Source organism: Balearica regulorum, chromosome 18, assembly GCF_011004875.1.
Source record: "Balearica regulorum gibbericeps isolate bBalReg1 chromosome 18, bBalReg1.pri, whole genome shotgun sequence".
In the NCBI taxonomy this organism is placed as follows: Eukaryota; Metazoa; Chordata; class Aves; order Gruiformes; family Gruidae; genus Balearica; species Balearica regulorum.
Window position 1 is genome coordinate 5,099,879 of NC_046201.1, and position 17,671 is coordinate 5,117,549.

General features: G+C 39.2%; 1 protein-coding gene across 1 annotated transcript; it reads right to left on the minus strand.

Moving 5' to 3' along the window:
* Positions 1-52: 52 nt before the first annotated feature.
* On the minus strand, positions 53-17,236 carry DGKE (diacylglycerol kinase epsilon). Its single transcript, XM_010298828.2, has 11 exons — positions 16,150-17,236; positions 14,304-14,463; positions 13,696-13,815; positions 12,637-12,780; positions 10,592-10,749; positions 10,260-10,311; positions 9,996-10,109; positions 9,426-9,497; positions 8,784-8,911; positions 7,815-7,926; positions 53-7,494 (listed from the first exon to the last, which is right to left on the minus strand). The coding sequence occupies exons 1-11, from the start codon at positions 16,605-16,607 to the stop codon at positions 7,303-7,305; spliced, it is 1,710 nt and encodes a 569-aa protein (XP_010297130.1). The 5' UTR covers positions 16,608-17,236; the 3' UTR covers positions 53-7,302.
* Positions 17,237-17,671: the final 435 nt, after the last annotated feature.

Genomic DNA, 17,671 nt, shown 5'->3' on the forward strand with positions numbered 1-17,671 from the left:
CAGAGCTGAAGACTCACATTGGCTTTTATGCATAGTGAGAAACAGGAGAAACTGAGTTTAAATACTTTAATCCACACAGTTTACAGAGAAATACAGTACAAATAACAAGACAACAAAAAGATGCATTAGGAAATTCAGTAACAGAGTCAATGCTGTGAAAAAAATCTGTATTTACAAACTTCTATGAAGAATATGGAGCAGATGTTTCCAAAAGAGCCTTCTGGGACCTTAAGTCACAAGAGAGAGGTCATGATACAACTGACTGAAGACAGAAGTTTTCTTAAGTTTCACTTGTGCTAATGTGCAGTACCACCACACGCCTGGGTGGAGTTCTGGGACTTCAGACAGAACCTGGCCCAAGTACTCAAATAATACATGTAATTATTAGAGCAAATGTCACAATTACCAAGGGCAATGGTATTATCACCTGCTTCAGAAATCCTGGATGAAGCTAATGAGGGTGCAAACAAAGCAGAGACTTTCAGCTGTAACAATATCACAGTTCCTATGCCTACACAGCAAATAAAGAACACACTTCCCAGCTCTTATGACTAAGAGTTTTACAGTAATACCTCCTTATCCTCTCATTTCAGCCTGCCTTTAAAAAAAAAAAAACAAACAAAAACAAACCACCCCCAACCCCCCCCCCCAAAAAAAAAAACCCAAACCAAAGGAAAAACAATTTGGGATTTGAAAGCATCACTGGATATCAAGAAAAAAAAACAACCAAATTTTGACTTTAAACATTTATATTGGAGGTTCAGTATTACCTTGGCTGGTATTTCTTTGCATGTAAGATCTCTTCCAGCTGTAAGCATTCAGGTTTGCTCTGAGGTTTTGGTTTCTGAGAAGAGGGGTGGGAATGCTGCAGGAAGCTTTTGCTTATGTTTGGGCACTGAATAATACATATCTCAAACTGCACCACAAGGAAACAACTGTTCTGTGAAGAGAACACTGATCACGTCTTCCTTACTGTACTGTGGGAAACCCAGAAAAATATTGAATCCCAAATGTCACCTTTCTCGGTTGAAAAAACCTAAGATGTTATAAATTCTATTTTGTGATCTATTACTTGCATTTTAAGTTCATTTTTTACCTACTTAGTGCAACTTCAGAATATATACATAAACACATTCAATATAAATCCCAAGTCACAGCATCACAGTATTTCCAAGCTAAAGAATAACTGATTTTTTTTTTTTTTTTAAACTGTTAACATGCTGGTATTTTCTTGTAAGTAGTTATTACTAATTTAAAGTTACAGCTCTTAAAAGTAACATTTTTACAGTATTCTGATCACTAATTACTAAATAGAAATAACTACTATACATATTGAAGTAACAAGCTACAAAAATAAAAATTCATTCTGTTTAACTATAAAAATCCTAGAAAGAGAAGATGGCTGGAGGTACTCTAAGGATTACGAGTTGGTAGCGGACAAAATGGCTTTTGAGGGATGTAAACTTTGAAGATACAGAATGCAATAAATTCACAACATAAGTTCCTACTTACTCTTAAAAATCAAATTATTACTTTTATGCTGAAATCTACAAACAAGGTGCAAATGAAACAATGCAACAAATGAATTACATACAGCAACAAGAGCATACAGCACAGTACACAGGGCAGTAATAATGGGAAACAAAGCAAAATTTTGAATACATTCATACTTTTGAACAGTTAAAGGCCGGATCCTCAGCTAATGTATGTCAGTATAACCTCACTAGATTTAGTCAAGGCATGTGGCTTTACTCCAGCTAGAAGTCTCTCCCTGAGATGCCCAAAACCTGAACTAGGTACTCAACAATCTTAGCGAGATAAAGAAATTTTGATCATGCCGTGCTTTTAGAACTGTGGCCTAACCAAAGCTGAAATAATGTGTAAATTCTCTCAATACACTCAATTGCTAAATGAACAAGTGGTCTCTATTGCCTCACTCCTGTGTTCAAGAAGCAGCATTTTTAAATAAGTGGTTCACATTCAACAGGAACAGCTATGTACTACTATTTTTACATCCTAAGACATCCTAGTTTACTTCTAACTGAAAGGTAAAATCTTTTTTTTTTTTTCCAAAAGGAAGAAAACTGCTAGTATTTGGTATGAAATACAGAATAAAAAAAGATTTTCAGTTAGAACACATGCAAGGATTGCTAAGTGTCCTACTCTTACCCATAGATTAACTAACTAGGATACAGTGGTACTCTACCAAAAATCATTTGTTGCCAAGTAAAAAAAGTATTACAACATTGATACCTTTATGCTGTTCACAGCTAAGGTACAGTGGTTTGTTTTTTTTTTTTTTTTTAACCAGTGAGACACAATAACATACACTATAAAAGGTGTGAGCTCCAGTGCAACATAATGCAGAACCAGAAGGAACTGGCCAAACTCAAACCAGAACCTTTAACTATCAGTTCTCAGAACCTGTGGAGAGTGGGGAGGTTCCTCCCCAGCAGCAAAGAGCAAAAACTGTACTTCCAAAATAGGTCAGGGGGACTGGGAACCTCTGGTGACCTTTCTATTATCTTCCAGGTGCGGTGATGGTGGCTGAGAAAGCCAAACAGGTGCGTTACTGGGCTAAGAATAAGTGTGAAGCCATTCCAATTTTCTTTTCTGACACACTAGCTGGCATGAAGGATAAAGTGGATAAAAGAGAAGCTCACTGTCCTGATTTCAGCAGAGCTTTTTTGCTACTGTCCCAACCAACATTTTTAGCTGAAAGTAAGCCAGCAAAAAATGAGTAATTAACTACAAAGTACTTACTGAGTAGTTGTACACACTAGCAAGACAAAATGTATGGGGGAACAAATTCTCAGTCTGAATCAGCTGAAGTTATACAGAAGAAACTAACTTACTCTTGCTATAAGCATTGCCTCAGCAAGATGATTTTCTCCAAATGTATTCAAACACGGTAGTATTTTCTTTTGCAACCAGGAGAAACTGAAGTCTGTTTTCTGAGAGCAAGTACTTAAAGCTTCTAAACTAAAGTAAATGGTGTTTTGAGTGCCTAAGAAAAGCAAGACCTGGGGGGAAGGGGGGGAGAACTATGAAGGGGCAACATCACAAGTGAACATGTAAAGAAAAAGAGTATCAAATGCATCAATTATGCTATACAGTCTTTATATTATGAACATGAAATGCAATTCATAACAGTGCTGAGAAAAATGTTCAAATTTGAACATAATTCCAAATTAATTAGAAACAGAAATACTGCCATTGCAGTAGAAAGACAACACAAGACTATGTTCTTTGATAACTGCAATAATTCCAAAGTGCTCTTAAGAGAGAATGTTCCAAATACTGCCATAACCTGCTTTAAACACCAGGAGACATACTTAGAAAAAAAACCAAACTAAGTGAATGTCCTCCACCTCAGCTGTTTTTGAAGACAAAGGATGCAAGTCTGAGCATCAAACAACTTTTAAAGAAGTCCAGATATGGAGAAAGATCCAAAATTCAGGTGGCATTTGAAACAGTTTAACCCTGCTATGAATTGCTGAATTTAAAACACAAAGTAAAACAAAGCCTATGACAAGGAGTTCTAAGCACATAAAAACATGCTTACACATCCTCTCAATGTGTGTGCAAACAAGTGAGGTTTGAGCAAAAGAGGAAGCTGACTCACAGAAAGGGTCTCCATACAAGTTTAAGTTTTTTGTATTGCCTGTCACAGGATTGAGAACCTACAGTAAAGAAAGTTATCAGAATCTGACCAAGCTTCAGTTAAGCTAGTGTATGCAGCAATAAAACTTAAAAATCAACTTTGTGAATTCACTTTTGAGTGCTTGACAGTTGATGTTATTACTCACCCTGTACATTTTACACAAAGGTATATTGCATGAAGACTGCCAGAATAAACTATTCGTTATTTATCTTTTTGAAACATTGCTTTCATTATTTTCCCAATGTTAATCATTAACAGGGTAAGGGAAAATTCTTCAGTGCAGATGAGACCAGCTGCACAGTACCCTCTTCCGGACAGAGGATGTACTGCAGTATTTGCAGGTTTCCAATCCGTTTTCAGAAGAGCTACCGAGTAGCAATTTGTATCGGTGCTTCAAGCACCTACAACATTAAACAAGCATGTAACAGTTTTACAGTCACAACACACACACACGAAAACATTAAGCAGCTACAGCTATATTACAAATTAGAAAAGTTCATTTATGCTAGCATTAGAATCTGGGAGCCCATTGCTGACATTTACTGTCTGCAGTTGCACTAAAACTTAAACCAGTTCCATAAAAGTAACTCAAAGCAGGCCTTAACACAATTTGCATCATACTGGAAAGGAGGATGCACTGAAATCAAAGGACAGCATGTTGGAACCAGCAAGACTTCCCAACAGATTCTAGTGCTAACACTGTATGTTTAAAAAGAACTTGTTTTGGTCATGCATAGGAGAGCTACATATCATTACAATGGAAGGATGACCCCATCTCTGATTGGGAACTGGACACTTCAACCTCACAGAACATTTTCCATATCATAAGTACAATTTTACAAGTGGCTCCCCCATGCTTGCAATGGCTACCTTTGCTACCTGTCATTTGCTGCAATCACTAGCAGTCAGCATGCGAAACAAACTTCTTCACTTCCACATGCAAAAAGGGGACGATTTGTCCAATGCCAGCAAGACCATTTACCAGAGATTTCCCAAATAAGCACCCAATTAGCTGCTACTTTCACTTCTAATTCTCCTTCGTTTCTCCAGAAGGAACGATGGATTTACATTTCGCAAAGAGGATTTTTCACACATTTAGGACTGGACTCCTAGCAAGTTGCAGAAGTGGTAGGATCTTGCCTGCGCATAGTACATCACTGGTACCCACTCAGGAAAAGCACAAGTGGAGAAGCCAGCTCACCTACTGTAAAAAAGGGAGATACTCAAAGGCTTGGCAGCCATTATTTTTTTTTCTAGATGTCAGGAGTTCAAAGAGTGAAGTTTTTGAACAGTTAAAGGTTCCTAGGCTATAAAACAATTTGAATAATAATCTGATGAACTTCAAGCAACTCTTTAAACTGTATTATGAATAGTTTAGATGAAGTAACCAGTGGTGTCGTTTCTCTTGAGAAAATACTGCCTTTCATAGCACATACCCTGCTTTTCCAGAGACCTGTAATTTGTAAACAAGAGTTGGATGTAACAACTGTAGCATAGAATGTAACTATTTTTTAGGATGCTGATGGTTACAAGTTATTAAAAAAAAAAACTAGTAAGATTTTTTTTAAATAATACAAATTGAAACTCATAACAAAAAAAGGGCAGTGAATTTATCTAACAGTGTACTTTTGGGTATTTTAAACAGTTTTTACATATATTTAACTACTAATTTGTTCTCTATACATACGATAAAATAATTAAGCTGAGGTGTATAAGGCTAATGACTATGGAATTTACAAATGGATTCTGTTTTACAGTTCATTACACTCTAATCACATTTTCAGACAGCTATTAATTCATTGATAATCAGTAGTACTTAAGATCTAGTACATACACTTTCTACAACGAATACCATCAAGTTAAAAATGCTCTCCAAAGAGGATTACAATCGAAGGTTTTAAAAATACTGACTTTGCCAAGGTTTCAATAAGTTATTTTAAAATATAAATAGTTCATTCACTGTTAATGCAAACTTCATTTTATAGATTTTTGAAAAACAGTTTCATTTTACAAAACCTAGAAACTAAAAACCTAGCCTACTTTACTCAATGGTATCACTTTCAGTTAGCATAGAGAAAAAAAGGGGAAAAAAAAAAAAAAGACTGGGAGAGTTCTGACAAAAGCAGCAACAATCAAGGTTCAGACCAAAGCTCTCAACTTCTCCTATGACCTTTGCTCATGCAGTATATACTCAGCATAAATTCTCTTCCTAAGTGGAAGATTGCCTTCAGTAACTCAACTGGACTTAACTGAATTACTTTGTGACAAATTTTAAACCTCAACTCATAGCTCTTGCCTGCTGCAGACTTAAAATGCCTACAACAGAAAAGAAAAAAGGAAGTAGATTTTTACTTCTGTTAACCATGAAGATGTTTTCACCTGAGAAGCTTTTAACCTGAGAAGCTTCAGATATGTCAAACTGAGAGTTTCCCTGTACTGTTGTATGTATTCTTAACCTTTACTATCAGTACAGGCCACCAACCTTTTCCTCGCCCTATATTCATGGAAAATGAAGTTTCAGGTCCAACAAGGTATCTTTGACACCCTAAGAACCAGTCAGAAAGCAAATGCTTCCATGTTTTTTTCCACAATCATTTTATACACATGAACACCAGAACTTGCTAACTTCTGCAAACTTAGCTCTCGAACTCCACACTTACACAGTTAACAGACTGACTTGCTATTGATCATTTTCAGGTGATTATGAAGCAAGGTCTTTAACAAGCCTTTAAAGACAACGCAATTGTCAATCATCATTATTTCTTTAAAACCCTCCTGTAAACAGCTAAAAAAGACAGCTCTGTTGTCCAAGTTTTCCTCCAAAAAGTCTCCTCAAGAACTAAGATGTTGCTATTTACAAAACCTAAAATTAGTCTCTCACTGAACTGAAGCAGAGTCAGTCACAGGATCATTCAGTGCAAGCCATGGTACAATTATTTTCAAGTTGTATCTTGGGTACTTGGGACCTCAGTACTCTGTCAATGGCTTACAAAGCCACTGAAAAAGGTCAATCGCTAACAGAACTTTTCCAGAAACCTCTGGTCCAAAAGCATTTTCCTTGCTAACTACCTTCCCCAGAGCTCCCAGATCCTCTGCTCTCCCAGTCAAGCCTACTAGACATGCACTGCACAAGTAGGTGCACCAAAAAGTATTTGCCTTGCTCCCAAGAAGAGACGGCAGCCAGGAGCAGACTGTTGTCAGAAAATCAGCCCGCATCCTACTTGGTCTGGTTTTCTGTTCTGGAACTGTTCTGGGGAAGAGGACAGGTGGAAGCAGGCCAAACTCCCAGCTGTTCTCCTTTCCAAGGGTATCAAACCTTCTGCATACTATATTGTGCATGTGCAGAAGATCTGACTCCATAGCAAGGAAGGGCTGCAGTATGTGTCTTGTTTCCTGCCAGTAGAATAACTAACTCTTCCAGCTAGAAAGGCTGGGCATCACCACCAATCTAAACAGCAAAACAGTTGCGGTAATTCAGCTGTGGAAGTTTTCATGAATGTGAAAGCATGGCTTTTTCCTCAACTCTAGCTCATTCACAAGTATGAACATTACAGCATAAACCTTAATCTAGATTAGGCATACTCAGTGTTTTAAGTAAGCTGAAGTTCATCACTGTATTATGTTAAATTCAACAAAATCTATACATCTTCGTCCGTCTGTTCTCTCACGTGGTCTTGCTCAGACACGCTGGAAGCATCATCATCTGTTTGTTCACCCGAGTGATACAACATCAGTGCATGTGTCTTATGAGTTATGGTAACAGTGCAGGGCCCCTGAGCCCAGGGCTCTCCATCCACCTGCATCGGCATCTTTGAACTCTTCAAGATCAGCTGGTATTAAATAGAAGAAGACACAATCATAGTGGTTCAAAGTAGCTCTGAAGATACCTTTTAAAACTACAATATACCCATCTGCGCGTTTTCAGCCTGGACAGGGAGAAGCTTAGTACATTATTAGTTGCACTCACAGGCCACCAACCACAGCAACAAGGGACTGTGAATTATGACATAATTAATTTTTACTAAGCAAAAGAAATATCTAGCTCAACTCCAAACTGCAACTTCAGATCAGACAGTCGAGTGCTTCAGATTCTATACAGTCTATTAAAAAAAAACAACATTAGGGAAATAGGTTCATAAACACCACTTACCCTCACTGTATGTGCCTGCCCTAGGCGAACAGGACTTGCTAGTTTCACCTGAATCTGGGCACAGTGGAAAGAACCATGAACGCCAACAACTTCCAGAAGTCCATCATCATGTCTACGATTAAGAAAGGAGACTAATTTTAGTGATGCTCGTGAGTACTAGAATACCTATCCAAATATTGCACAGCCCTTTCATGGCTATTCCTATAGAAAACATAAATGTTATTCTACAAATATGTTTAAACTATCTATTTTTGCTGGACAGCAAATCACACTGAATGGCAAAGGACGCCATACCAAACCACAAGTACGGAGCAATACACCAGCTAGTACACCCTAGCTAGCTTCTGGAAATTATGGATATATGACTTTGCAAGACTCATCATGCATATTTAAGGCCCCCAGTGGATTTCTCTTCCATAAATTTGTACTATTTTCTGCCTTTTCAGTCAGTTCTTAATCTACAGGAAGATCTTATAATGGCTTAATTTTTTAGATTTTGGTAAAGGACTTTGCCCAAATAATTTTTAGAAATCCAGGATCATAAGCCCTGTAACAGAACTATGAAGTGTGTGCGTGTGTATATATATATATATGGCTTCTGAAGAAGGAAGTTACGATAGGGAATAACTAATGTGCCCACCTATTCTCCTCCTTAGTATTGCTCCAGCCAACTTAAGCATGGGAGTAAAATTTCTGGTTTGCTTGTTATTATTTTATATTTTAACCTCTATTAAGCTACATTCTTTTATATGCTGAAATGGATGCATCTTCTTTTTGAAGGCTACCTTTGTTTTTAATAACCTCTTCAATGCTGTTGCTTAATCATGCCAGACATTTTGACAAGGTCTTAAAAAACCCTTGATGTGTGGGATGCTACGTATATGCTACATGAGCACAGCCTACTGGAGGGAATTGCTTACACTACAAGAACGGTTAAAGGGAAAAAAAAGAAAAAGATGTGCTGTGTACCTTGCCAAGGGGTAAGGTTCATCACCCATTCCTTCCCAGAGCCTACAGCCACCTCCCCAATATCCAATATTCAGGACAATGATGCCTTCCAAATTGGGCAATTCAATCCTCTCACCATCCAACTCTAGCTTTAAAAGACAAACAGAAGTTAATTACTGTGGATCAAATTCAGTACTTCAATATAAGCTAGTTATTCTCTTTATGCATTTAACAGGCTTCTACTTGAAGAAAAGTTGGCCCTCTACGAATAGAACGTGTTTTATTTTCATACTTTAAAAAATTATTTCTGATTTCACAAGATATCCTAAGCTGTAATAAATTTCTGTTAATGAAGAAAAAAGGAACTCTCACTTATGGAAGTCTCTGGTGCAAAGGCAAATTTTATCTGAATATCAGTACTTGAACTCACAGAACTGAGTCAAGGCCAGAAAAAATTCAGAAATTTTCAGTAAGCTCAAAGACATGAATTCCATGAAGCAAGCTGCAGTTAGCAAAAGAAACATCAAAAATACTCCAAATCCAGAGCCATCCTTATACCAATATCATATAAATGTAACTGTAAAGCTCTTTCCCTTTTCTTTCACAAGGTAAGTTTTTACACTCTGCTGATTGTCCGGAGAATAAGCAAGTTAAAAAACTTACCTCAACTTTCTTGTTAAGATCTTTACATTCTTGTACTAAGCAGTCTTTGGTTCCATAAAAAAAATAAACAGCCTATAAAAAACCCAAACACACACACAGGGAGAATAGAAAACATTGTTAGAAAAAGACAATACATTTGAAAACTATTTGAAATATTTGTGCATAGTTATTGTTCTGCAAACTTTATCTAATATTCATATGTAACATTTGCACATCCTTCAACTAAGCTGTCTTCATGAGGTAGGCTACAACTTGCATAAGAAACTTGCTTTCCACTTTAAAAGGAAATAGGCAATGCCCTTAACCCATTAAATTTCAAAGCAAATGAGACATTCTAAACAAAAATTGAACAAACAGTGTATTCTGTAAGCAAGCAAGCAGGGCAAGGCAGAACTTTTGTGAGTAGGCTGGAAACATGTTTTACCCATGGAATCCCCTCCACAAGAAAAATAAGTTCAAACTCTTGAAATGGCATGAAAGGAAGTAGGGGAGTAAAGCAATTTAAAGCAAAAACCAACCTTAAATCAAGTCAACAACTACAAGGAGAAAATGTCACTTTACCAAACACACCTTATTAATAATTCTGCTGGAAAACAGAGAGGGAGTCTTCTCACGATGAGCATGAAAATTTAAAGCCATGAGAGCATCAGGTCCTATAGAAAAGTAGTTGTTCATTGTGAATACCTGTAAGACAGGACTTCTAGTTATGATCTTATTAAATATCATTACTAGGATTTAAAAGTCATAGTGTTTAATGGGAAGTAGGTAACCAGACAAGTAAGTATAAACATACAGGTATTCCATAGAATCCATATTTATACTTGCAAATCATACCTTTGGTTTCCTTAAGTTGTAGTATCCTTTGTTTGTTACTTGTACCTTCCATCTGAAAAACAACAGCCACTACTTAGACTCATGACAGACTGTCCTCAGTATCAAAGGAGTCTCATATCTATACTGGGATTAAGTCAAAAGATTCAAATTTAGTTAAATTATGAAAGAGTTAAGCCTTTTAGAACAACTGAATAGAGACTAATTTTGGACCTCAGTTATATTGCAGCTCCCTGCAGCAATACCTGTGTTTGTTTATATACACTGCTGCAACTGGTATCAGTAGAGCTACAGTAGTATTTGGTTCTAGCGAACTTATCTTTTCACTTACTTACCTGTCTAGTTTGATTCCATCTGCCTCCATGACGTTTCGTAAGATTTGCTCTACAGGGACTTCTCCAGCATAACCTGCACCCCAGCCCAGTGTATTAGACAGGTCATTACCTGTTCCCAGAGGTAAAATTGAAACTTGTGGAATATAGCGTTCTTGCCCCTAGGAAACAGAAACACTGTATATTAGCTCCTTCTTCAGCACTCATTTTCTCCATTTTATCCCCAAATGTTCGGGTTAGATAAATATTATTAATCTTCATAGCAGCTTGTTACATAGTGCAGAGCAATAGAGCTGGCAGTGTTAGCATAGCAGATGGCACACGTAAGTACTTATGGCAGGGATCATGCAAAGGAAGGAAATGTTAAACCATTGTAAGAAGAAAAGAGAATACAAACACAATATGGAAACAATGCATTATTAATACTGAACAGAGTATTCCTTCAAAAGAAGGATGCTTTGGATCTAGAAGAGGAAGTCTGAACTTCTCATCTGATTTTCTAATTACGTGCTGCTGACTTGCTGCAACCATGGTAAATTATTAACGCTATTGCTGCACATACCTCTGAGAGGTGATATGAACACCAAGAGAGACAGAACACTCAAGCCTGTGATCATAAAAAGACCCCAAAATGCTCTTACAAGACTGAAGCGAGGTTAGGCCTAAAACAACAGATGCACATAATACTAGAGTTTTCGCGGACAGAAACTCACATACTCAAAGAGGGAAAGTCAGTATCTAAGTTTCAGAGATGGCACATACACACACAGACCCAACCGTCATCCACAGATGCGGCAGATGATAATCACCTCTGCAGATCACAGAGTAAGGGACAGAAGCAGACATTCAAAACAGCCACCTCGGCAAAGATCTTTGCTCTCTTTACCACAGAGGGGTGAACAGTTATTTCAGATGTACTATGGCCTTTGAAATTCAGCTGTGAAAAGTACTTGCAATAAGTGACTATTTTTTTTCAAGAAGATTTATCAGCCAGGTAACCTGTATTTGAGAGTCAAGATAAATGAAGGGAGCAAATAACCTACTGTTGATAATAAAAAGGTTTTGGTGACAATCTCAACAGTGTTTATGTAACTCCAATGACTCAATTTGAATACTTGGAAACAAAGAACCACCTAGATTTCATCAACTACGTTGGCTCTGAGGGACAATATATCAAGTGTCCAAGACCAAAACCCATATACATTAACCTTTATAGTTAGACTTTATTGCATTTCTACTTTATCAGTACATAAACAAAGCAGCTCAGTTTGCCTAAGCATAAAATTATAATAATGGCCTTCAACTACAACATTTCATGTATTAACAAGAAAGCTTAAAAAAAAAAAAAAAAAAAAAAGACATTGATATAAGAAGAATATCTTTCTTCCTCTTATCACTGGAGAAAAAGCTTATTAGGTAAAGCAGTAAAGCCCTAGTAATTATTCTTCATTCTTAATTTTCTCAGGAGCTCTTAGTAGTACCCTGTAAGTACACTATCTTCCACTTCAAATCAACAGTAAACATACAGGTTATTTTTTCCTTCTCTGCTTGCTATTAATAGGTGAGGCTGCATATACATCGTATATTCTTTAGAATATATGATAAGGAGCAGCAACAAATTACTGCACTCATTCATGCACTGGCAATATAACTAGTATAGCCAGAAAAATTATGAGGTTATTATAAAAGATTGAGCACGCTGGGAGAAATAAGCAGTCAGAGCACATTAGCCATTATTAGTGATGCCATGTACAACAAAATAAATCTGTTTAGACAAAGAGGAAAGAACAACGCATAAAATATTCTGCAGCCTGTTCTTTTCTTGTTCTACAGAAAAGAACAGCTTTAAAGATAATTTAAAATCTAAAGCTTCCATATTTTTCCTGAACAACAGGGACTCATAACAAGGTGCATCCCTCCTGCCAAAATGAATAAGCAATTCTTATTCAGGAAGATGAAAACAATAAATGCAAGAGATTAGGTGGAACACTTTAGCAGCTCCAAAAGTCCTTTCACCGTAAGACATCTTTTTATTTGAACCACAATACCTTTATCTTCATTTCATCAATTGCATCCAGGACCCAGCCTACTGTGCCATCCCCACCACAGACAAGAACTCTGACAGTGTTGCAAGGCAGCAAGGTACAAAGTTGGAGTGCTTTAGCAGGTGCAATTTTGCTTAGATCAAAGACCTAGAAGAAAGGAAAAGAAGGAGTTCTGTAAGTTCACAGAGCATGACTCAGGATTTGCCTCACAGATAAACAACTTGAAGTTCATTCTAATGCAAAACAAAGATTCTCCATTTACAATATTATATTAGCAAATGAGCTGTCTTGACTTTTATGAGCCACATTTGGTTTCACAAATTCACAACAGAGCTCCAGCTGCTTCACATGGAATAAATGCCATTGATAAACCAAGCTGACAGAGTCCTAAGCAAAGTCCGTATCTAGAGGCATTATGATGAATTGTGGAAAGATGAAAGACTTCAGATAAAAGTTATTTTTAAATACTCAGCATATAAAGAGGTTTATTCTTTAAAGCCTTATTGGGATGCATTTAAAACACACACATGGTGATTTCTATTAGGCTGTTCTCCAAGGCTAGGTTTTGAACTTTAAAGGAAGAGAATTAAGGTGCAGCCAGGAAACCCAAGGAACAACTAACTGCCTTACATCAACATCCTGTGCCACTCCAGTGGATTTTAAGGGGAAAGCGACAACACAAAGCAGCAACTCTCAACACTGGCGTTTTCACAAGTGAGGATTTAAACAAATACAGGTTTCAAATTAAGATCTAAATATTTCATTTTCTAAAAATTGTACACTATGTCAAGAGTCAGATACTTGTCATTAACAGAACTGACATTACTATAAATTACTGCATGCATTACTATAAATACGAAACCAAATCAGTGTTAGAGGTATAACAAACTTGGGGGTGGGCGGAGCCTCTGCTCTATATAAAGCTATTCTTTCTAAAAGAACAAACTGCATGAATTTGTTTCCTTTACTGATTTTCCACAAGATCCTACTGCCATTGTATAAGCAAAGTGATGTTTTTTTCTGATTTAAACTTCTATTACAGTGGCTTTTCACTGTAAGTACCTGAACAGGGTTCAGCAGAATTTTAAATTCTCCTAGTAAAGTTTCACCCATGTTGTTTCCACTACGAGTATTAGCCAGGATGATTACTGGCATCCAGTGTTTTCTGCAGTACGGTACTACCTGCAAAAAGGTAACAGTCAGTCAGTCAGTCACACAAATACCGCACGTCTGAAAGTGTTTAAAGCCTTGCTCCAAAACCCGTCCCCTGTAAGTGCTGAAATGAAGTTACCAATTAGCCTGAAGTAGTCAAAATAGAAACAAATACTTCTGACACACTAAAGTTGAAGATTTCTGTTCTGCAGTGCCTAGGACAACAAATACTACAATGTTATGAACACAGTAGTAGAATTACAAAGCATTCAAGGAAGTAAGGTACCCAAATCTCAGTGTTGTTTTGGACTAACTAAATCCAAATGTCTGCTCATGCTTCAACTACCATGTCAATAAAATGACAAACGCCTCCAAATTAACACTGCAAGTACTTCATATATATTGAAACATTTACCTAATAGTTATTAACCTGACAATATACTGAGTTCAAGTTTTAATGTGTGGTTTTTTGGGTTTTTAAAAATATATTATAAACCCAAGAAGCAGTAGACAATTACCTTTTCATAACTGCTTCTTTTGTCTTTACGCATATGGTTGATTGTAGACAAATAGTATGGTGGAATAATTAAGTCTCTGAATTCTCCAAAGGTACACTCCTCAGTCTTTAAACAATCCATCATGCATTCATCATGCACAGTGTACTGACACCACACACATCTGGAAAATAAACCAAAAAACATGAAAAAGATCCCAAAACAACAGGCACATCGATTTTGCTCATTTATTTTAGACAGACAAACTTTCTGAAAAGTACTTATGCTTACACGCACCATTATAAGTAATATTTTAAGCATGTTACAGAGAAAACCATGCATTCCCCAGAAGTTTACATGACTATGTATCGGCTACAGAAAATTACATAACTTGGTCATGTGCTTCGAAGTCTAGAAAAGTATTTAAATTCTGTGGGAAAAACCCAACAGATATAAATTAATTCCATTCTTTTTAATTCCAAAACCAGGTGCTATAAATGCCCTCTTGCACTGTCTGCAATATAAACAGTTACACTGAAAGCTTGTATGAGAAACTGAACTCCTATCCATCCTTAAAGGGCACAGATAAAACACTAGGGTTCAATTTAGTAACATTAATTAACACATTTCTTAAGATTGATAAAACCTCTTTAAGTCTGAAACCAAAAAGGTTACACAGTACTGTACAAGGCTGATAGGATTTTGTTATGCAAAACTGCTCAGCTTTTTGACCTATTCTAAAAGCTGTCCTGGAAAACAGAGCAGAACAAGAGGAAATACTGCAATATCCACTGCCAGCCTCTGCAGAATGTTAATCCTCATTTGCCACATCCAAAGCCTTGGTTTAAGCAGCTGTGAAAGCTATTTTTGGAGTCCTTCTGACTAATCCAGCACACAACTATGGCAGCAGTGATACTTGCCCTGTACTGTGACTTTCTTCTTTTCCTCTTCTTCCTTCCCCCTTTGCCTCCAAAATCTTCTCCTTCCCTCCTCTCCTACACACACTCTCTCTCAAGGTTTTGTTTCTGATAGTATGCTCATTTACACTGTAATTCTGCTCACCTACCAAGCAATTTGACAGTATCACACAGAAGCAAAACAAAAGCTGGCAGAAATATATTCTAGAAAGATGACATCCTTTGAGAAGGCTGGAGTAACACACTGTACCCAGAACCTGGACTACTAGCGCTATATATTTTAGCATGACATGCTACTATGTCATGTTGACAACTCTGCAAGCAGTCTTACTGATGACAGTGCAAGCTCATTCAATGGTTCCTTGAAATTTTTTATCACTCTTGCCACAAACTTTAACAATAGATATTACAGTAGCTTTTAAAACTTCCCATTAGGTGTTTTTGAACATCCTTAAAAATTAAACAACATAAACCAGCTCTAGGATGGTTGGTTGTTCTAGCTACACCAACCAGATGCCAATTTTGCAGAGATGCATACACATTTGGTGCTCTGAATTGTCAGTTATGCCACCCAAATTGGTCAGGCTATCCACTGTACAAATAACAAGTGCCTTAGAACGTTCTTAAGGTCATCCTCTGACACCTAAACTCCGTGGGACATAGAGAACCTTTCATACGTAATTATACAGTAGCTAGCACATCATGCTGGAGTAACGCAAGTAAGAGAACAAGCGGACACGAGATGCAATGCCATGCTCTTAATCTATGACTTAAATTACCCACAAGCACTCATTTTAACTTCAGATTCTTTGAAGTTGTTTTTTTTAACAGTGTTTCATATTTGACTACTACAGGATCTCCTTTGGGGTAATGCCTTCCAATAACCCTGTGGAAAATACAATACTGATACAGCACCGTACTTTCTCGTACAAAGCCAAATTCCCTTGCAGTACCTGTAGTCGCAGAGCTTGGGCTGTGTGCCGCACTGCTGTTTGCATATCATACAGCAGCTGCAGAGTGGGACATTGCCTCTGATCCAGTGGTGTGGCATAGCGGTTTGGGCTCCGCCATTGCTCCTCATCATGATTTCCTTGCAGAGAAAAAGCTGGTCAGCCTTCTTGAGGCACCCTTCGCTGACACGCAGCCCACAGCAGTTGCAGAAAGCTCCCTGAAGGATGTGCTGAGCACAGACGCAGCAGTAGGAGGGCTGGCCAAAGAGGTCCGTGTAGTGCCAGTCATGCTTGCTCTTGCGAAAGATGTCTCGCATCAACACCTGCCGCCGGGACCGCTGGAAGCTGCACCACAAGGTGATCAGCACCGGCAGGAGCACAGAGCACAGAGTCCAAACCACTAAACTCCAGTCTGCGACGACAGAGGAGGAAGTGCCGCTTCTGCTCTCCGTCCCTTCCATTCCTCAGCAGCTCAGCCTCACCAGCCTAAGCCCTCACACCAGGCAGGCAGGCAGCAGTGCAAGCCCGGGAACGGCCCCTTCGTTCAAGGAGCCAACGCAGAGCTTCATGAAACATCTTTTAATCCCTTATGAGGGCTAAGCACCCATTTGCCCCCACATCTGACCCACCAACTAAGAGAAGGATTTCGGTGCTGGCCAGGTGCGAGGGGCTCCTCCGCTGCCTGCCCGGGCCTAGCGCAAGGCCGGCCGGCACCCGGCCTCCTCCCGGCCCAGCCCGGCCCTTCCCTCGCCCGCTCCCCCAGGCGTCAGGAGGGAGCGGCCACAGGGCTCTGGCTGCCCCCAGACGCCCCACTTCCACTCCGGCCCCTCTACCGGAGCAGGGGACCGGCACCGCGCCGAGGCCCCGGCCCCTCACACCGCCTCCCCTCAGGCCGCCGCGCCCCCCTCCGCTGCCCCGCGCCGGGGGCCGCCGCCCGCCCTCGCCCCGCGCCCGGTCCCCCCTCCGCAGCACGGCGGGGGCTCCTGGCGGCGTCTCCCCGCGGCCGCTGCCGCCTGCGCCGGGCCAAGGGGCAGCCGCAGCGCGGGAGGCGGCGAGCGGCGGCCGCCGGGGATGCGCGGGGCGGCGGAAGCGGAAGCGGCGGAGGGCGGTTGCCAGGAGACGGGCGCCGCCCGGAAGCGGGCGGGTTTGTCACCGAGTTATCACGACCCTGGCTTTATCGCCAGGGCTCCTGGCAGCCGCGACAGTGCGCGACAGAGCGGCACGGCTTCAGCTCCTGCGGGAGCAGGCTGGGGCTCGCTGGGCGGCAAACCCAAGGCGAAGGGCCTCGGTGGAGGAGGATGCTGAACTGGCTTCGGGCTAGATTATAATTTTATTTGTTCTTTTATTATGTCAGCCATAAAAGCTTTTTCCCCATAACTTCATTCTGTCCTTACATGTTATACTGTCTCACCTGTAGCAGTTCTAAAAATAAATAGCTGCTGCTATTAGAAACTACAGGGGTTTGTACTTTCAAAACAGTATCTTGAACAATTACATAAATACATACAGCATACATAACATTTCT